Here is a 21,305-nt window from a genome sequence, read left to right as displayed (position 1 = left end):
ATTTGCTGTGTTCAGATCATTCGGCTTAAAAGTCTTACTAAAATAAAATTCAATCTTACCATTTCTCAGTTGTCAATAATAACACCTATGAGAAACTGTTGTCACTCCAACAAGATTAATTTATCTAAAATGAGGTTTTCTTGCCAATCAAGTGCAAAACATTGATTATGATATATATTGAATTCATTATTGATACATCGACTAATAAGTACCGATGATTTCTGGATCAGGGCAATAATCAAACCAACAACATCTCGTATCTTAGCAAAACTAGACCTCTAAACTGGATGATAATAATACCTTCATAGGAATAAGACTGGTCTGGTTTGTTAATGCACGGTCATTGTTGGCAAGAACCGTTCAGCCGGATTACCTACCCAGAGCATTATTTCGATTCAAGCATGTGCTAAATACGCCCTCTGTAGATCCTATCCTCTGTCGACTAGTTGTAACAATCAATTACCCACAAGCCAAAGCCAACAAATCATATCATGTTCGGCTCAGCAAATGTCTGCCTATGAAGTCATCCAATATAATTCGCATTAGAGGCGTTTCCGCTTCGAGCAGTTCGGTTACCCAATGCCGCACCGAATGCACCGGTTACCGTTATCAGTGTGATTTTTGAAAAGGTTGAAAGTGTTAATAAGAAGCATTTTCTTTCACCGATTCGTTTTTCGCTTTGTTCCAAATGCACGCCAATAAACTCCTATCCTAAAATCTGTGGAAAAAATTTCGTGAAAAAATACTTTTCTGAGCTTACGACTTTCTCAAATACTATCCCTTAGATAGTGGTTCATGATGGTTGTTACACGAGCGAGTATTATGCATTACGATTCTGTGACGACTCAAGGATGATTGAAACCGCATCCTGCTCCAAGATATGCATGTCATTCCACCAGCCCGACGTCGATGCAAATTTAATTAACGTATTAATGACGGCACATCTTCCGGTGAACGTGCTTCGTATGTGAACGCTATAATAACCGTATCATTGCAACCTGAGACGAGACCTGCAAAGAGGAAAAAATGTAACTTCAGCTGCTGCCAGTCAACTGCTGTCACGAACTGTCAGGTGCAACCAGCAGCTTTTTGAGTGAAAGTATTGGTATCCCAAATAAAATATTCCACATCATTTTTGTTTTACCAAGACTTTTTTACTTTAACGAGTATTCCAAACCTTCCGTTTAGCTTGTTAATAATCAGTAATAAACCTGTGTTTTGTTCCCGGTATAAAAATCCTTATGAAAATGAATTAACTATTTCGTTAATTGGATACACTTTTATTGTGCTCAGAAGGGTCCACCTGGGGCTTAGGTGAAACAGTCAAGTAAACAGTTGAAACTCGATGGTCAACTGTGATGAAAAGAAGAACAAGTGTCAAAACAAGAGAAAAGAAGCAGCGTCTTTGCAGGTCTCGTCTCAGATTGCAACCAGACAGGACGACGGTGGAAACCGCAGGCAACCTGCTAGACCAAGAACCGTCTTATCCGGTTACGGTTGTCTTTCTATAGCGTAGCACCTTCCACGTGATAGACGAGAAAGCCGAGGGCATGAAGACGTAATGGGGAACAGCATTAGAGACACACAATATGAAAATGATGGAAAATTGGCGTTGTTTGGTTCGCTGGAATGGAGTAGGAAGCGTACTTACTACGACCTACAAAGCTGCACTTAGCCTGAGGCTACAACATCACAGAAAAAGCGCTAATTGGTTAGCTTGTTTCAAAGTTTTGATTTATTTGAATATTGTTTAAATCAATAAACAATGTTTATGCTTGTGGCATTGCTTTCAAATAAATATTGCCGTTCGGCATGTTATAATTCGCTTTGTCATTATTATCAAAACATAATTTGACATTTGAAAACATTTTTGCATGTAACAATGTAGGCAGATTTTGAATTATGCAGCAACAGAAGAGCATGACGTACGGGGTCTCCTCTGTGCGTTGTAAGGCTCAAAAGAAGACGATATGAGCCACCTATCACGAATCGAGGCTGTCGACTCCTAGAAAAAAACCCAGATTAATCCACCTAGCGGTGATGGTGCCTTTCTCGTTCGTTCAAAAGATTTGGAAAAATCTCAAATAACACCAATATGTGGATTGGTCTTATTTTTCATATTTGTTTATATGCATAACAAAAATTCTCGCCAAACGCAATTTGTTGCAAACAAATCGGATGAGCATAAGAGCAAAAAATGATTTTGTAGTTTTAAAATTAGTATTTTCGCCATAACTTTTGACCCAATTGTACGATCCGGCCAAGTTTCTATAGGAAACAATGGGACAAGATTCTGCGTCGAATGCAATCTGTTGCGAGCGACCTGAGAAGCACACATATTGCACATCAATCACAGTAAATATGACCAGATTCAGTCACAATATGGTTACTGCAACCAGATTTGTTGAACTTGTGTTGCTTGGGGAATAGATGAAGTCTAAGTGCTAAAAAAGTGAGCTAGACTTTTTTGAACTCTTTTTCACAATAAATAGTAATTGACCATGACATCTAAGCCCATAGTCCGATCTGGCCAATTTTCAATAAAAAAAATATGAGACATTCTGCGTCGAATACAATTTAATGCGATGATAATGACTGAGTCTTTAGCGATTTTTCCATAAAAAAATGGTATAATTTTCGATCCCATAGTCCGATATGGCCAATTTTCAATAGGAAACAACGGGACAGGATTCTACGTCGAATGCAACTTGTTGTGAGCAAATCAATTAAGGATATGTGCCCGAAAAATGAGTGACATTTCTTACGCGATTTTGTCGAATGAATTTTTATTTTGGCCATAACTCTCGATCCCATAGTCCGATCTGGCCAATTTCAAATAGGAAACAATGAGACAGGATTCTGCGTCGAATGAAACTTGTTGCGAGCAAATCGGTTGAGGATTAGTGCCCGAAAAATGAGTGACATATTTTACGCGATTTTTTCGTATGAATTTGTATTTTGGCCATAACTTTCGATCCCATAGTCCGACCTGGCCAATTTCAAATAGGAAACAATGGGATAAGATTCTGCGTCGAATACAACTTGTTGCGAGCAAATCGGTTGAGTATAAGTGCCCGAAAAATGAGTGACATTTTTTACGCGATTTTTTCGTATGAATTTGTATTTTGGCCATAACTTTCGATCCCATAGTCCGATCTGGCCAATTTCAAATAGGAAACAATGGGACAGGATTCTGCGTCGAATGCAACTTGTTGCGAGCAAATCGGTTGAGGATAAGTGCCCGAAAAATGAGTGACATTTTTTGAGTAGTTTTGCGCACACACACACACACACACACACACACATACACACACACACACACACAGACATCACCTCAATTCGTCGAACTGAGTCGATTGGTATATAACACTATGGGTCTCCGGGCCTTCTATAAAAAGTTTGTTTTTGGAGCGATCATATAGCCTTTACCGTATACTTAGTATACGAGAAAGGCAAAAATATGTTGACCGGAAATTTAGAGGGTTGGTGTCAGGACCTTAAAAGGACCTTTAAAAAAACATGCAACGAAAACTAAAACAAAAGAATACGGACCGTAACAATCGGTGAAGACCACAGCGACGAAAAGGGACTGGGCTAGATGTACCAGTTGTGGCTATAGCACCAGTTGTCGCACTAGTGCTTGTCAAATGGCCAATCGCCTCACCGCAAACCAAGTTCATATCGATAAAGCATATTCATATGATACGATACGATAACACCTTTGATCTCCTCCAAAACAAGCAAATCATTATTGTAAAAATGTATTTTCCTTAATTTTTGACGTCCTTTGCACCAGTTGTCGCACTAATGGTCCCTATTTGGCTAATCCCATAAGAAAACAATGGGAATTGCCAAATAAGGAACCAAAATTAAGAATAGTGCCAGAACTGGTGCATGCGTTCCTATTATGGAATAATAAATTTTGAGGATTATAACAAATTTTATTGTGGTTTTCACAGCTGTTCTAAGGAGCAGGACGTAAAACCTTTCGCTTGATATACAGATATAAAGACCATATAAAGACCACCCACATGCCTTTTACTTATTTCAAAAAAATAGTTGTTCTTAAGTATGGCGACAATTGGTACACCCACCCTGGCTCAGTTCGTGAAACTGTAAGTCTCTCAACATCATCGGCAGCACACGCATACTCGCTGATGTTCTTAGGGACCGCGGATTCGGCATCGTAGCTCTGCAGGATGTTTGTTGGGAGGTATAAATAGTGCGAACGTTGAGAGGTAATCATACCATCTACCAGAGCTGCGACAACACACGCGAGCTGGGAACAGCTTTCATAGTGATGGACGATATACACAGACGCGTGATCAAGTGGAAGCCGATCAATGTACCTTTTACTAACCTTTTAGAGTTTCCGACCCCTTTTACGCTTAGCCAAGTGGCCCACACTCCTATATATTTTGGCTGAAATCTCCATACAAACTTCAAATTGAATGCGCCAGCGATTGAGGCGAAATATTGAGAGATTGATTTTCTCACCAAAAGACACAATCCTGGGGGGTGCCCCGTGGAATTCGACAACATTTCTTTCTCCCCATACTAAGCTGGGCCAGTCTAACGGACATGCATCGCAAGCACAGACAACAAAATCAAGCAGTAATACTCGTCGGCGTGGTTGCTGCGGATCATTCAGCCTCAACGAACCAGCATTTTATGTGATGAAAGGTTTGCATAGCATAGTAACGGTGTACTTCATAGATTAGACACTAGTGATACTCATGTTTCAATCCTTATTCAGATTTCTATCAGAAATTAAGGTGTATGTGGTCCTCGATTTCAATCTAGAATAAAAATCTCAAAAGCATGAGGATTACTATTCCTGGCCACGAACATACGATCTACCCGATCAACCAAGCCCTAAACGATGTATTCGTGCAGCGCTAAACATCCCAGCAGGTCTATTGAGCCGACAAGATTTCACTCATTACTTTTACAAACGACTACAGGCCTTTTTGGTTCTCTAAAAGGTCATGAAGTTCAAAACATGCGATCTATCCGATCAAGTGCTGACCGATGTATCCATACATCGCTAAACATTCTAGCAGGTCCATTGAGCCGATAGGATTTCACTCATTAACTTTACTAGCTACTACAGACCTTTTAGGTTCTCCAAAACGCCCGGGGGTTCAAAAGTTGCGATCTACCCGATCAACCATGTCCTAAACGATGTACACCCCACCATCACTGGGACAAATTAGCTTGTTGATGTAGCAACAAAAAAATAAATAAATAAATAAATGTATACATATAACGCTGAACATCCCAGCAGGTTCATTGAGCAAATACAATTTCACTCTTTATGGTTATTAGGTACTGAAGACTGTTGGGGAGATTCTCGGAGTCTTTTGAACCTCACACTGTGGTTTCTGGTGGAGATATGCTTAAAGATAAACATATTTTAGTAGCATCATTCAAGAAAAAGAACTTTAAATCTACTCACATTGGTCACCCTATGACTACCAATATGTTCTTCCAAAGCTTGAAAGGAGGCTTCCGGGCCTCTTGAAAGGAGGTTTCCGGGCCTCTTGAAAGGAGGCTTCTGGGCCTCTTGAAAGGAGGCTTCTGGGCCTCTTAAAGAAGGTCTGGTTTTCTTAGGTCACTTCCTGACAGAATTCAGCTAGTTCAACAGTGCTCGCGAGTGTGACTACTCGATACGGAGGCGGCGGACAACTATCATTTTTGTTGATTCAGCTTTGCTGCGTCGCAGCATGCGTGAAAAAATAAAAATGACAGTTGTGCGTTGCTTCCGTATCGAGTAATGCGCCCCTGAAAACGCGAGCACTTTAGAACTTGGATTGTGTCAGGAGTGACCTTAAAAGGAGGCTTCCGGGCCCCTTAAAAGGAGGCTTCCGAGCCTCTTGAAACGAGGCTTCCGAGCCTCTTGAAATGAGGCCTCTGAGCCTCTTGAAAGGAGGCTTCCGGGCCTCTTGAAAGGAGGCTTCCGAGCCTCTTGAAAGGAGGCTTCCGAGCCTCTTGAAAGGAGGCTTCCGAGCCTCTTGAAAGGAGGCTTGAGCCTCTTGGAAAGGAGGAGGCTCTGAGCCTCTTGAAAGGAGGCTTCCAGCCTCTTGAAAGGAGGCTTCCTGAGCCTCTTGAAAGGAGGCTTCTGAGCCTCTTGAAAGGAGGCTTCTGAGCTCTTGAAAGGAGGCTTCCTGAGCTCTTGAAAGGAGGCTCTGAGCCTCTTGGAAAGGAGGCTTCTGAGTTCTTGAAAGGAGGCTTCTGAGCCTTTTTGAAAGGAGGCTTCCTGAGCTCTTGAAAGGAGGCCTGAGCCTCTTGAAAGGAGGCTCTGAGCTCTTGAAAGGAGGCCTGAGCCTCTTGAAAGGAGGCTCTGAGCCTCTTGAAAGGAGGCTTCCTGAGCCTCTTGAAAGGAGGCTTCTGAGCCTCTTGAAAGGAGGCTTCCTGAGCCTCTTGAAAGGAGGCTTCTGAGCCTCTTTAAAGGAGGCTACTGAGCCTCTTGAAAGGAGGCTACTGAGCCTCTTGAAAGGAGGCTTACTGAGCCTTTCTTGAAAGGGAGGCTACTGAGCCTCTTTAAAGGAGGCTACTGAGCCTCTTGAAAGGAGGCTACTGAGCCTCTTGAAAGGAGGCTACTGAGCCTTCTTGAAAGGAGGCTACTGAGCCTCTTGAAAGGAGGCTACTGAGCTCTTGAAAGGAGGCCCTGAGCCTCTTGAAAGGAGGCTCTGAGCCTCTTGAAAGGAGGCTCTGAGAGCCTCTTGAAAGGAGGCTTCTGAGCCTCTTGAAAGGAGGCTGGAGCCTCTTGAAAGGAGGCTCTGAGCCTCTTGAAAGGAGGCTTCTGAGCCTCTTGAAAGGAGGCTTCCTGAGCCTCTTGAAAGGAGGCTTCTGAGCTTTGAAAGGAAAGGCCTTGAGCTCTTGAAAGGAGGCTCTGAGCCTTCTTGAAAGGAGGCTTCCTGAGCCTCTTGAAAGGAGGCTTCTGAGCCTCTTGAAAGGAGGCTTGAGCCTTCTTGAAAGGAGGCTTCCTGAGCCTCTTGAAAGGAGGCTTCTGAGCTCTCTTGAAAGGAGGCTCTGGAGCTCTTGGAAAGGAGGCTTTGAGCTCTTGAAAGGAGGCTTGAGCCTCTTGAAAGGAGGCTTCCTGAGCTTCTTGAAAGGAGGCTTCCGGAGCCTCTTGGAAAGGAGGCTTCTGGAGCTCTTGAAAGGAGGCTTTGAGCTCTTGAAAGGAGGCTTCTGAGCCTCTTGAAAGGAGGCTCTGAGCCTCTTGAAAGGGAGGCCTGAGCTCTCTTGAAAGGAGGCTTCTGAGCCTCTTGAAAGGAGGCTTCTGAGCTCTCTTGAAAGGAGGCTCTGAGCCTCTTGAAAGGAGGCTTCTGAGCTCTTGAAAGGAGGCTCTGAGCCTCTTGAAAGGAGGCCTGAGCCTCTTGAAAGGAGGCTCTGAGCTCTTGTTTCTTGAAAGGAGGCTTCTGAGCCTCTTGAAAGGAGGCTTCTGAGCCTCTTGAAAGGAGGCTTCTGAGCCTCTTGAAAGGAGGCTTCTGAGCCCTCTTGAAAGGAGGCTTGCTCTGAGCCTCTGAAAGGAGGCTTCCGAGCCTCTTGAAAGGAGGCTCTGAGCCTCTTGAAAGGGAGGCTTCCTGAGCCTCTTGAAAGGAGGCTCTGGAGCCTCTTGAAAGGAGGCTTCCAGCTCTTGAAAGGAGGCCTGAGCCTCTTGAAAGGAGGCTTCTGAGCCTCTTGAAAGGAGGCTCTGAGCTCTTGAAAGGGAGGCTTCTGAGCCTCTTGAAAGGAGGCCTGAGCTCTTGAAAGGAGGCTTCCTGAGCCTCTTGAAAGGAGGCTTCCAGCTCTTGAAAGGAGGCTTCTGAGCCTCTTGAAAGGAGGCTTCCTGGAGCCTCTTGAAAGGAGGCTTCCTGAGCCTCTTGAAAGGAGGCTCTGAGCCTCTTGAAAGGAGGCTTCTGGAGCCTCTTTTGGAAAGGAGGCTTCTGAGCCTCTTGAAAGGAGGCTTCCAGCTCTTGAAAGGAGGCTTCTGAGCCTCTTGAAAGGAGGCTTTGAGCCTCTTGAAAGGAGGCTTCCAGCCTCTTGAAAGGAGGCTCTGAGCCTCTTGAAAGGAGGCCTGAGCCCTCTTGAAAGGAGGCTTCTGAGCCTCTTGAAAGGAGGCTTCTGAGCCTCTTGAAAGGAGGCTTCTGAGCCTCTTGAAAGGAGGCTGGAGCCTCTTGAAAGGAGGCTCTGAGCCTCTTGAAAGGAGGCTTCTGAGCTCTTGAAAGGAGGCTCTGAGCTCTTGAAAGGAGGCTTCCTGAGCCTCTTGAAAGGAGGCTTCCAGCTCTTGAAAGGAGGCTTCTGAGCCTCTTGAAAGGAGGCTTCCGAGCCTCTTGAAAGGAGGCTTCTGAGCCTCTTGAAAGGAGGCTTCTGAGCCTCTTGAAAGGAGGCTTCTGAGGCCTCTTGAAAGGAGGCTTCCTGAGCCTCTTGAAAGGGAGGCTTCCTGGAGCCTTTCTTGAAAGGAGGCTTCTGAGCTCTTGAAAGGAGGCTTCCTGGAGCCTCTTGAAAGGAGGCTCTGAGCCTCTTGAAAGGAGGCTCTGGAGCCTCTTGAAAGGAGGCTTGAGCTCTCTTGAAAGGAGAGGCTGAGCCTCTTGAAAGGAGGCTTCCTGAGCCTTGAAAGGAGGCTTCTGAGCCTCTTGAAAGGAGGCTACTGAGCCTCTTGAAAGGAGGCTACTGAGCCTCTTGAAAGGAGGCTACTGAGCCTCTTGAAAGGAGGCTACTGAGCCTCTTTGAAAGGAGGCTACTGAGCCTCTTGAAAGGAGGCTTCTGAGCCTCTTGAAAGGAGGCTACTGAGCCTCTTGAAAGGAGGCTTCTGAGCCTCTTGAAAGGAGGCTCTGAGCCTCTTGAAAGGAGGCTCTGAGCCTCTTGAAAGGAGGCTTCTGAGCCTCTTGAAAGGAGGCTTCCTGAGCCTCTTGAAAGGAGGCTCTGAGCCTCTTGAAAGGAGGCTTCTGAGCTCTTGAAAGGAGGCTTCCTGAGCCTCTTTGAAAGGGAGGCTTCTGAGCTCTTGAAAGGAGGCTCTGAGCCTCTTGAAAGGAGGCTTCCTGAGCTCTCTTGAAAGGAGGCTTCCTGAGCCTCTTGAAAGGAGGCTCTGAGCCTCTTGAAAGGAGGCTTCCTGAGCCTCTTGAAAGGAGGCTCTGAGCCTCTTGAAAGGAGGCTTCCTGAGCCTCTTGAAAGGAGGCTTGAGCCTCTTGAAAGGAGGCTTCTGAGCCTCTTGAAAGGAGGCTTCTGAGCCTCTTGAAAGGAGGCTCTGAGCTCTTGAAAGGAGGCTTCCTGAGCTCTTGGAAAGGAGGCTTCCTGAGCCTCTTGAAAGGAGGCTTGAGCCTCTTGAAAGGAGGCCTGAGCCTCTTGAAAGGAGGCTTCCTGAGCCTCTTGAAAGGAGGCTTCGAGCCTCTTGAAAGGAGGCTTCCTGAGCTCTTGAAAGGAGGCTTCCTGAGCCTCTTGAAAGGAGGCCTGAGCCTTGAAAGGAGGCCTTGAGCTCTTGAAAGGAGGCTCTGAGCCTCTTTGAAAAGGAGGCTCTGAGCCTCTTGAAAGGAGGCTCTGAGCCTCTTGAAAGGAGGCTTCTGAGCCTCTTGAAAGGAGGCTTCCTGAGCTCTTGAAAGGAGGCTTCCTGAGCCTCTTGAAAGGAGGCTCTGAGCCTCTTGAAAGGAGGCTCTGAGCCTCTTGAAAGGAGGCTCTGAGCCTCTTGAAAGGAGGCTTCGAGCTCTCTTGAAAGGGGAGGCTTCTGAGCCTCTTGAAAGGAGGCTTGAGCCTCTTGAAAGGAGGCTTCCTGAGCCTCTTGAAAGGAGGCTTCTGAGCCTCTTGAAAGGAGGCTCTGGAGCTCTTGAAAGGAGGCTCTGAGCCTCTTGAAAGGAGGCTCTGAGCCTCTTGAAAGGAGGCTTCCGAGCCTCTTGGAAAGGAGGCTTCCTGAGCCTCTTGAAAGGAGGCTTCCTGAGCCTCTTGAAAGGAGGCCTGAGCCTCTTTGAAAGGAGGCCTGAGCCTCTTGAAAGGAGGCTCTGAGCCTCTTGAAAGGAGGCTCTGAGCCTCTTGAAAGGAGGCTCTGAGCTCTTGAAAGGAGGCTCTGAGCCTCTTGAAAGGAGGCTCTGAGCCTCTTGAAAGGAGGCTTCTGAGCCTCTTGAAAGGAGGCCTGAGCCTCTTGAAAGGAGGCTTCCTGAGCCTCTTGAAAGGAGGCTTCCTGAGCCTCTTGAAAGGAGGCTTCTGAGCCTCTTGAAAGGAGGCTCTGAGTCTCTTGAAAGGAGGCTCTGAGCCTCTTGAAAGGAGGCTCTGAGCCTCTTGAAAGGAGGCTTCCTGAGCTCTTGAAAGGAGGCTTCCTGAGCCTCTTGAAAGGAGGCTCTGAGCCTCTTGAAAGGAGGCGGCTCTGAGCCTCTTGAAAGGAGGCCTGAGCCTTCTTGAAAGGAGGCTCTGAGCTCTTGAAAGGAGGCTTCTGAGCCTCTTGAAAGGAGGCTTGAGCCTCTTGAAAGGAGGCCTGAGCTCTTGAAAGGAGGCTTCCTGAGCCTCTTGAAAGGAGGCTCTGAGCCTCTTGAAAGGAGGCTCTGAGCCTCTTGAAAGGAGGCTTCTGAGCCTCTTGAAAGGAGGCTTCCTGAGCCTCTTGAAAGGAGGCTTCTGAGCCTCTTGAAAGGAGGCTCTGAGCCTCTTTGAAAGGAGGCTTCCTGAGCCTCTTGAAAGGAGGCTTCCTGAGCCTCTTGAAAGGAGGCTTCTGAGCCTCTTGAAAGGAGGCTCTGAGCCTCTTGAAAGGAGGCCTGAGCCTCTTGAAAGGAGGCTTCCTGAGCCTCTTGGAAAGGAGGCTTCCTGAGCCTCTTGAAAGGAGGCTTCCTGAGCCTCTTGAAAGGAGGCTCTGAGCTCTTGAAAGGAGGCTCTGAGCTCTTGAAAGGAGGCCTGAGCCTCTTGAAAGGAGGCCTGAGCCTCTTGAAAGGAGGCCTGAGCCTCTTGAAAGGAGGCCTGAGCCTCTTGAAAGGAGGCTCTGAGCTCTTGAAAGGAGGCTCTGAGCCTCTTGAAAGGAGGCTCTGAGTTTTGGAAAGGGAGGCTCCTGAGCTCTTGAAAGGAGGCTTCTGAGCCTTTCTTGAAAGGAGGCTTCTGAGCTCTTGGAAAGGAGGCTTGAGCTCTTGAGAAAGGAGGCTTCTGAGCTCTTGAAAGGAGGCTTCTGAGCTCTCTTGAAAGGAGGCTTCTGAGCCTCTTGAAAGGAGGCTTCTGAGCCTCTTGAAAGGAGGCTCTGAGCCTCTTGAAAGGAGGCTCTGAGCCTCTTGAAAGGAGGCTTCCTGAGCCCTCTTGAAAGGAGGCTCTGAGCCTCTTGAAAGGAGGCTCTGAGCCTCTTGAAAGGAGGCTTCCTGAGCCTCTTGAAAGGAGGCTCTGAGCCTCTTGAAAGGAGGCTTCCAGCTCTCTTGAAAGGAGGCTCTGAGCCTCTTGAAAGGAGGCTTGAGCTCTTGAAAGGAGGCTTCCTGAGCCTCTTGAAAGGAGGCTCTGAGCCTCTTGAAAGGAGGCTCTGAGCTCTTGAAAGGAGGCTCTGAGCCTCTTGAAAGGAGGCTTGCCTGAGCCTCTTGGAGGCTTCTGAGCCTTGAAAGGAGGCTTCCTGAGCTCTCTTTGAAAGGAGGCTTCCGAGCTGAGCCTCTTTTGAAAGGAGGCTTCCTGAGCCTCTTGAAAGGAGGCTCTGAGCCTCTTGAAAGGAGGCTGGAGCCTCTTGAAAGGAGGCTTCTGAGCCTTTCTTGAAAGGAGGCTTGAGCTCTTGAAAGGAGGCCTGAGCTCTTGAAAGGAGGCTCTGAGCTCTCTTGAAAGGAGGCTCTGAGCCTCTTGAAAGGAGGCTTCTGAGCCTCTTGAAAGGAGGCCTGAGCCTCTTGAAAGGGAGGCTTCCTGAGCCTCTTGAAAGGAGGCTCTGGAGCCTCTTGAAAGGAGGCTCTGAGCCTCTTTGAAAGGAGGCTTCCTGAGCCTCTTGAAAGGAGGCTTCCTGAGCCTCTTGAAAGGAGGCTCTGAGCCTCTTGAAAGGAGGCTTCCAGCCTCTTGAAAGGAGGCTTCCTGAGCCTCTTGAAAGGAGGCCTGAGCCTCTTGAAAGGAGGCTTCTGAGCCTCTTGAAAGGAGGCTTCCTGAGCCTCTTGAAAGGAGGCTCTGAGCCTCTTGAAAGGAGGCTTCCTGAGCCTCTTGAAAGGAGGCTTCTGAGCCTCTTGAAAGGAGGCTTCTGAGCTCTCTTGAAAGGAGGCCTGAGCCTCTTGAAAGGAGGCTTGAGCTCTTGAAAGGAGGCTTCTGAGCCTCTTGAAAGGAGGCTTCTGAGCCTCTTGAAAGGAGGCTTCCTGAGCCTTCTTGAAAGGAGGCTTCTGAGCCTCTTGAAAGGAGGCTCTGAGCCTCTTGAAAGGAGGCTTCCTGAGCCTCTTGAAAGGAGGCTTCCTGAGCTCTTGAAAGGAGGCTGGAGCTCTGAAAGGGGAGTTTTGTTTTGAAAGGAGGCCTGAGCTCTTGAAAGGAGGCTTCCAAGCTCTTGAAAGGAGGCTCTGGAGCCTCTCTGAAAGGAGGCTCTGAGCCTCTTGAAAGGAGGCTCTGAGCCTCTTGAAAGGAGGCTTCTGAGCCTCTTGAAAGGAGGCCTGAGCCTCTTTGAAAGGAGGCTCTGAGCCTCTTGAAAGGAGGCTTCCTGAGCCTCTTGAAAGGGAGGCTCTGAGCCTCTTGAAAGGAGGCCTGAGCCTCTTGAAAGGAGGCTCTGAGCTCTTGAAAGGAGGCTCTGAGCCTCTTGAAAGGGGAGGCTCTGGAGCTCTTGAAAGGAGGCTCTGAGCCTCTGGAAAGGAGGCTTCCTGAGCCTCTTGAAAGGAGGCTCTGAGCCTTTGAAAGGAGGCCTGAGCCTCTTGAAAGGAGGCTCTGAGCCTCTTGAAAGGAGGCCTGAGCCTCTTGAAAGGAGGCTCTGGAGCCTCTTGGAAAGGAGGCTTCCTGAGCTCTTGAAAGGAGGCTTCTGAGCTCTTGAAAGGAGGCCTGGAGCCTCTTGAAAGGAGGCTCGAGCCTCTTGAAAGGAGGGCCTGAGCCTCTTGAAAGGAGGCCTGAGCCTCTTGAAAGGAGGCTTCTGAGCCTCTTGAAAGGAGGCTTCCTGAGCCTCTTGAAAGGAGGCTTCTGAGCCTCTTGAAAGGAGGCTCTGAGCCTCTTGAAAGGAGGCCTGAGCCTCTTGAAAGGAGGCTCTGAGCCTCTTGAAAGGAGGCCTGAGCCTCTTGAAAGGAGGCTTCCTGAGCCCTCTTGAAAGGAGGCTTCCTGAGCCTCTTGAAAGGAGGCTTCCTGAGCCTCTTGAAAGGAGGCTTGAGCCTCTTGAAAGGAGGCTCTGAGCCTCTTGAAAGGAGGCTCTGAGCCTCTTGAAAGGAGGCTTCCTGAGCCTCTTGAAAGGAGGCCTGAGCCTCTTGAAAGGAGGCTTCCTGAGCTCTTGAAAGGAGGCCTGAGCCTTCTTGGAAAGGAGGCTTCTGAGCCTCTTTGAAAGGAGGCTTCTGAGCCTCTTGAAAGGAGGCTCTGAGCTCTCTTGAAAGGAGGCTCTGAGCCTCTTGAAAGGAGGCTCTGAGCTCTTTGAAAGGAGGCTTCTGAGCTCTCTTGAAAGGAGGCTTGAGCTCTTGAAAGGAGGCTCTGAGCTCTTGAAAGGAGGCTCTGAGCCTCTTGAAAGGAGGCTTCCTGAGCTCTTGAAAGGAGGCTGAGCCTGAGCTTCTCTTGAAAGGAGGCTTTGAGCTCTTGAAAGGAGGCTTCCTGAGCCTCTTGAAAGGAGGCTCTGAGCCTCTTGAAAGGAGGCTTGAGCCTCTTGAAAGGAGGCTTCTGAGCTCTTGAAAGGAGGCTTGAGCTCTTGAAAGGAGGCTTCTGAGCCTTCTTGAAAGGAGGCTTCCGAGCCTCTTGAAAGGAGGCTTCCTGAGCCTCTTGAAAGGAGGCTTTGAGCTCTTGAAAGGAGGCTTGAGCCTCTTGAAAGGAGGCTTCCTGAGCCTCTTTGAAAGGAGGCTCTGAGCTCTTGAAAGGAGGCTCTGAGCCTCTTGAAAGGAGGCTCTGAGCTCTTGAAAGGAGGCTTCCTGAGCCTCTTGAAAGAAGGCTTCCTGAGCCTCTTGAAAGGAGGCTTCCGAGCCTCTTGAAAGGAGGCTTCCGAGCCTCTTGAAAGGAGGCTTCCGAGCCTCTTGAAAGGAGGCTTCCGAGCCTCTTGAAAGGAGGCTTCCGAGCCTCTTGAAAGGAGGCTTCCGAGCCTCTTGAAAGGAGGCCTCCGAGCTTCCTGCTTTCTTCTATTGACCATTGTCACACATAATATTGCTGAATAATATTGAAAATTTGAAAGAACATTCTAAATTTGCAATGGTCTCATTCATAAATAATTTGTTTTTCGCATAATCTATCGAAATTTTATTTTCACGCCTACGAGAATTATTCGCAATTAGCTTTCACCGTACCAACTATGCACAATTTGGGCCCATTAACCGATTGATGCTTATTTACAATAAACACTGCAAGTCTATTGACTTCACATTTTCTAAGACAATCGCACCTTGCGATAGGCAACAGGTAACCATCTATTGAAGGTTAATATTAGATAGAACTAGAATTTAAGTACGATAAAAGTCAATTGCCTATATTCCGGGTATAAGCCACACGGAGTGGAAATTAATCACTATGTCTGAAACTCGATTTGTGCAGACGCACACCATGTGAAAGATTTGGTTTGAAAAATGCATTGCAGGGTAACCACTTCCTTCTGTTGGGTTTGATCCGTTGGGTTTGTTTTTAGCGATATTGCAAAACTCTTGATTGATCTGGAAGATACTGATGATGCGTATATGCTTATTGAACCAGATAAAGTGTATACCGACGATGAGGACATTGACCATAGCCTTGATTGATCTGGTAGATACCGTGGGCAAAACTCGACCCAACTAACGAATTAGGTTTTTTAGTTGGGTCAACTGACAGCCACATGAACACGTGTATTTCGACTTGAACATCACAAATGATGTACAGTGACTCCTATTCCAGTTTTCCGTGTTTACATTGAATTTTGACGTATGGTTGCTTCTTAGTTAGGCAATGACGCACCCAGCGGAGGCCCCACTAAAATGTGACCCAACTATTGAAATCCCAACTAGCGAATCACAACTGTACCTTGAGCAACTCGTATTCAAGAAAATTAATCACAGACATAACATTCAGGATGTCTCAACTTGTCTTAGTATTCACAACTTTCAAACAATGTGATTTAGGATTCATTCACACCAAATTTATTTGCATGCTCTCAGAAGCGAAATCTTCCCATGGTTTCGGAAATTTGGGTCTTCAGGCTATAGTCAAACTTGACTAATGGTATTTTTCCTGCAAAGCCAACATCCTGGTGAACAGTTTTGCTGAAGAAAGTGGGGACCTATCTCTCTTCTATGATTTTACACAGCCAATCTAAAACGCTGGCCATATAGGGGAACGGTTCGGCACTTCATCTCATAGCTCCTATTTCCATCCCATCAAAATCAAAGCAATGAAAAGGAATTTGATTTGTTTTTTATTTTTGTGTTTTTTTCAGCAGTGAGCACGCATGTTTGCAAAAAGAAGCGACAAGATTGGTGCTAAATTTTAGCGTTTTGTGATGAGTAAATATATGTTCAGTGGGATAGAAGTCGGAACAGTTCCCCTATATTACGCATCCGTCCTAAAAGGGTTATCAAAGTTGTCAAATGGAAAGTCTATCAGTGCATAATGTCTGTAACATTCTTAAAATTTTGGATTGTTGCTTGATTTTTTAAAGCGTCCTCTCTGTTGCGACGAACGGTCGAGACTAGAAATCTCGTCCGGGTCACGACAATGGCGCAGTCGGTAGGATCTTATCTACTACACTCTCCAATTCCTTCTACAAAATATTTATCAAGTTTTGTTTCTTCTAAGTTGAGTTTTTGTACGATTAGCTTCTTTGAATTCCAATAATCTGCAAATGACTCACGACCAAACAATCCAAACGTCTGGCTAAGATCTTCCAGAATTTGCTCATAAGATTTCAAGATGAGGCTCTTCTCGAGTGTATAGCCAAGTTCTTGCGGTACCTTTCAGTTGTTTAACGACAACTAACTTCATAGTTCGACTATCCAACCATACAGCATGCTTCGTGTTGTCTGCGATTGCAATGAAATGGTTGATGTAATACATGTATCTATTTCATTCTCACGTTTCCAAAATAACGATAGGAAATCTGCAACTGTTTCAAGACGATAACTATAGATTGACGGTTCTAGTCCAATGCTTCATACATTCGGTTGACATTCACACCTTCTTTGTACATTATTGCTTGATAAATTGCGATCCAGAAACGAATTTGTTGCGAATCTGTCATCGTAACCACCACCTGCGTATGCATGACTGGATTGCAGCGACGGAATTGTAGTATTCATAGTGCTTTGAGTAGCCATTCCTGCAGATTCTTGTCGAATGTCAACCGGTAGTATTCTGTCAGCCGCTTCAGAGGAAGCACTACAATGATATCCGGAATGATCCAGTTCCATGGTAAACAGACAACAAGGTAGGCTAAAACTTCGAGGAATTCCGAAGCAAACCGTCATTGAATGATTCCGAAGCAATTCGTCGAGGGACTCCAAAGCAAATGGTCAGAGTGATTCGGATCTTCGATGGATTGGGAAGCAAATCATTAAGGGATTCCGAGGCAAAACGTCGGGAGACTCCGAATTTAATCTTCAAGGGATCCGAAGCGAATCGTTAAAAGATTATTAAACAAATCGTCAAATTAAACAAAAATCCACATCCAAAACTACATTTGGTAGCTGTGCTCCACATTCCACGAGCTCCACCTTGTAACAAAAAGTTATTATGCACTCTAAACTGGAAAATTGAAGTGCTCTCAAACAACAATTTGACGGTAATTACGTTTCAGTCGACACTTACGATTACCATACTTTGCCTGTCAATAAGTGCACTTTGAACTGACTGTTCGATGTTCGGTGCAAAGTGCTTCTTCCTCAATGGCTTTTACCATCGAATTCAGTTTCCGAAGCGCGCCAAATTTGATAAAAGGGAAATAAATTCGTTTCTGAAATGGATTCAGGAAGAGTGGAAAAAATCGCTTCTTTTCGCATTGAACTGGGAAGGTCACCGCCACCATAGTCATCGTCGTCGCCGCCGCTACTTCTAGTTGGGGTGAGCTGAATTGAGCTCAGTACCTAAGCGCCGCATGTCCCATTCCACATTTTAATGCCTTCACCGTTGCGTGTCCTTTCTAAATGGCTTCCACCAAAGGAATCGGACCAGTTTTGTTGGTTGATTAAATTTCAATTTATTTTCCCCCAAGAACTGACACGTCAAATGTCGTACCACAAGCAATGATCGAAGAGTTCGATTGGAAACCAAATATTCAAAAAAATACAACTGGTGCGGTGGTGGAATAACGAATCGATTGATTGAAAATTAACGCAGTGCCGACCGGTGATGACGACGATGATGGCAAGGACGAGTCCCGCCCACCGGCGACAACGATTCCGTTTTCTCGCATTAATGTGAAGCTGATTGGGACGAAATAGCAACGAAAAAAAAAACGAATAAAAACTCTTTGCCTTGGAACACCAAAAAAGCACGGAACGAATTGTATAATAAAATTTTATTTTGAGCTCTTTCCTCCAATTACGAGATCCTTAGGGTAAGACGGTATAATGCGCCCCACCTGGCCAAAACGCCCCCCTTTGATTTCTAGAAAACTATAACTAACTACGGGTCAAAATCAGTGGGTACCTATAAATATTTGAAAAACCATCGTACTATGTGAATTTGGAAGTATTTTTGTATTACATAATGAAAATAATAGCAAAATACAAAAAGTGACAGTTTTGATGTAACTTTTCATGTTTGTTCGATCAACATTCTGGAGCGACGCTAGCATACTGTCCGCAAAACTTGCACGGGAACACTCAGTTGGGCAACAAAATAACTTTTCTCAGTGGTTAATATGATATAAAATTGCTTCCATCTTCAAAAACGTAACGATTTTCGAAAATATGTTTTACTGGGCAAAACGCCCCAGTGTAGGCAGGACGATATGCCCTTACCAACTGGACACAAGCGCAGCGAGCTTGCAGCAGTTGCTTCCAAATTATATGGGAATTATTGAAATGTAATTAAAACCTGATTAAATGGACTTATGTTGGTTTTTCAGTGTCAAGCACATAATGATTTCTAATCTTTTTATTATGGGATTGATAAAATACTAATGAAGGGCTATGGAACGTCTTTGGTAAAGGTGGGGCATATTGCCCAGGCACTTTTTGAAATCCATTTTTTCACGACTTTTCAAAAAAGCATTATTACGTGTTATCTGCAATATTTTTATATGACTACTCACGGGCAATGCATTTGCGACTTCTTGCACTACCAAATAACACAAAGTTTGCATAAATTTCGATGAAAAGTTAAAAGTTATCAATGTTTCGCCTTAGGGGGGGCATATTATACCGTCTTACCCTAATTGAATTTTGTTGCTTTTTTGTCGAAACGCCGCCAGTTACGATCTGTACCCCTTCCATCAACCTTAATCCTCGCAGGAAAACGATTTCGGCTCGCATCGAACAACAAACGATCGGTGGGCTGAAGTGATGCGTGTCGAAGTGGTTTGGTTTCAGACGAAATATCAAATGTAGAGCAGCGAGGCTGGTTCGAAGAAAACCGCTTTGATCAACCGGGGGGGATTAACGAGGCGCAGTTTCCTAGCGAGTCAAGCGAAGTCGACGGCTTCGGATAAGTTACAATCGGAGTGTGGATTCAAAGGAAATCGAAGCTGCATGAGACGAAAACTGAGCTTTTTAATGAAATTACACGCAAGATGTTTTCTCTTGGTTTCTTGAGTAAAGGAAGGTTTGCAGCTATGTAGTTATAGGTCGGTCAGTAATCATCGAATTAGGACATTTTTCCGACAATCGTACCTCTTGCAGCCGAGCTCCGAAGGTTCAATTAAAAAATATTTTTTTTTATTATGAATAGAGATTTATAATTTCTCTTTCTCTTTCCAAAAATTTCTTCTTTTCATACCGCATTCCAAGAAAGCAAAAACTAAAATTTCTTGCGAAAAAATATATTAGTTCACATATTTTCCACTAGATGTCGATTGACAACTGATTGTTTAAAACATCCTCATATCGAAAATAAAACTTGCTTTCGCTTATTATTACCGAAATAGGGATAAAACATGATTAGAATTCAATCTATTGATGAAAATAACAGCAACATTGTTGAGATTTCTAACTATCTAAAATAACGAAGGCTCTAGTTTTATTACCTCGAATATACCGAAACATTAGCTTCTGGCTTAGCTTAGCTTTAGCTTAGCTTTAGCTTAGCTTTTGCTTAGCTTTAGCTTAGCTTTAGCTTAGCTTTAGCTTAGCTTTAGCTTAGCTTTAGCTTAGCTTTAGCTTAGCTTTAGCTTAGCTTTAGCTTAGCTTTAGCTTAGCTTTAGCTTAGCTTTAGCTTAGCTTGCTTAGTTTAGCTTGCTTAGTTTAGCTTAGCTTAGCTTAGTTTAGCTTAGTTTAGCTAGTTTAGTTAGCTTAGTTTAGCAGCTTAGTTTTTAGCTAGCTAGTTAGCTTTTAGTTTAGCTTAGCTTAGTTTTTAGCTTAGCGAAGTTAGAGCTAGTTTTAGCTAGCTGCTGAAGTAGCTTAGTTTAGCTTAGTTAGCTTACCAGCTGTTCTCACTCCTGTTCTGTTCAGCCCAGCCCAGCTGTTCCCCACTGTTCCCAGCCCCACCACCCCACCCTGTCACCCCACCCCAGTTCCCTGTTCCCACCCCACCCACCCCCACCACTCCCACCCACCCCTGTTCCCACCCACCCCTGTCTCAGCCCCTGTCTGCAATTCCTGTCTGTTCCACCAGCCCTGTTCCTGTTCAGCCCCCACCCTGTTCCCACCTGTTCCACCCCAGCCCCAGCCCCCACCCCTGTTCCCTGTTCCACCACCACCAGTTCCCTGTTCCCCACCCCACCAGCCCCCACCCCTGTCTGTTCCCACCAGTCCTGTTCCACCCCTGTTCACCTGTTCCCACCCCTGTTCCCCCAGCCCCACTCCCACCCACCCACTCCCACCCAGCCTCTGTTCCCAGTCTCAGCCACTGTCACTCCCACTCCACCTCAGCCCACCCTGTTCCCACCCTGTTCCACCCCACCTGTTCCAGCCCCAGCCCTGTTCCCACTCCTGTTCCACTCCCAGCCTCCACCCAGTTCCCAGCCCCAGCCTGTACCCCACTCCACCACTGTTCCAGTCACCCACTCCCCACTCCACCAGCCTCCCAGCTCCAGCCCTGTTCCACCCCTGCTCCCAGCCACCCCACCTGTTCCCAGCCCACCACCTGTTCCCCACCAGCCCCACCCCACCCACCCTGTTCCTGTTCCTGTTCCCACCTGTCAGCCCTGTTCCAGCCCCAGCCCCCACCTGTTCCACCCAGTTCCCAGTTCACCCCAGCCCACCTGTTCACCCCAGCCCCCACCTCAGCTGTTCCACCCTGTTCCCACCCCACCTGTTCCCACCCCAGCCAGTCTGTTCCCACCACCCCACCTCCCCAGCTGTTCCCCACCCTGTTCCACCAGCTCCCACCCCCACCTGTTCCTGTTCCCAAATCTGTTCCCACCCCACCTGTTCCCCACCCCTGTTCCTGTTCCACTGCTCCCAGCCTGTTCCACCCCACCCCAGCCCCTGTTCCCACCCAGCCCCCTGTTCCCCAGCCCTGTTCCCCACCTCCCAGCCACCCAGTCTCACCCTGTTCCCACCCCACCTCCACCCACTGTTCCCAGCCCCAGTTCCTGTCACCTCACCCTGTTCCCAGCCCCTGTCTCCCACCCAGCCTCACCCCACCTCCCTGTGCCCAGCTCCCACCTCAGCTCCTGTTCTCAGCCCTGTTCAGCCTCACCTCAGCCTCCACTCCCAGCCTCAGCCTCAGCCTCACTCCCAGCCTCAGCCTGTTAGCCCAGCCCCAGCTTAGCTAGCTCACCTAGCTTTAGTTTAGCTTAGCTTAGCTTAGCTTAGCTTTAGCCCTTAGCCTCTTAGCTTAGCCTTTAGCTAGCTTTAGCTAGCTTTTTATTTTTAGCTTAGCTTTAGCTTAGCTTTAGCTTAGCTTTAGCTTAGCTTTAGCTTAGCTTTAGCTTAGCTTTAGCTTAGCTTTAGCTTAGCTTTAGCTTAGCTTTAGCTTAGCTTTAGCTTAGCTTTAGCTTAGCTTTAGCTTAGCTTTAGCTTAGCTTTAGCTTAGCTTTAGCTTAGCTACCTAAACCTAAGATGAAGTAACGGGAAAGTATGATGAGATGGAATTATAATGGCCATTTCACGACCGGATAGATAAGATTCTTCTATAAAACATTTTCAGTGTTTCCAAGATTCAAATTTAAATTT

General features: G+C 46.5%; 1 protein-coding gene across 1 annotated transcript in view; it reads left to right on the top strand.

Annotated features, from left to right (window-relative positions):
• Positions 1 to 20,905, top strand: part of LOC134221815 (uncharacterized) — a 56,103-nt gene extending 35,198 nt beyond the window's left edge. Inside the window, exons 2-3 of the mRNA XM_062700992.1 lie at positions 19,849 to 20,542; positions 20,593 to 20,905. Of these exons, the coding sequence (XP_062556976.1) occupies positions 19,849 to 20,542; positions 20,593 to 20,905 (1,007 nt within the window). The remainder of the gene's footprint in view (positions 1 to 19,848; positions 20,543 to 20,592) is intronic.
• The last annotated feature ends 400 nt before the right edge of the window (positions 20,906 to 21,305 follow it).

Source organism: Armigeres subalbatus, chromosome 3 (assembly GCF_024139115.2).
Source record: "Armigeres subalbatus isolate Guangzhou_Male chromosome 3, GZ_Asu_2, whole genome shotgun sequence".
NCBI lineage: Eukaryota > Metazoa > Arthropoda > Insecta > Diptera > Culicidae > Armigeres > Armigeres subalbatus.
The sequence above is the reverse complement of the archived record's forward strand: the minus strand, read 5'-3'. Positions and strand labels throughout refer to the sequence as shown.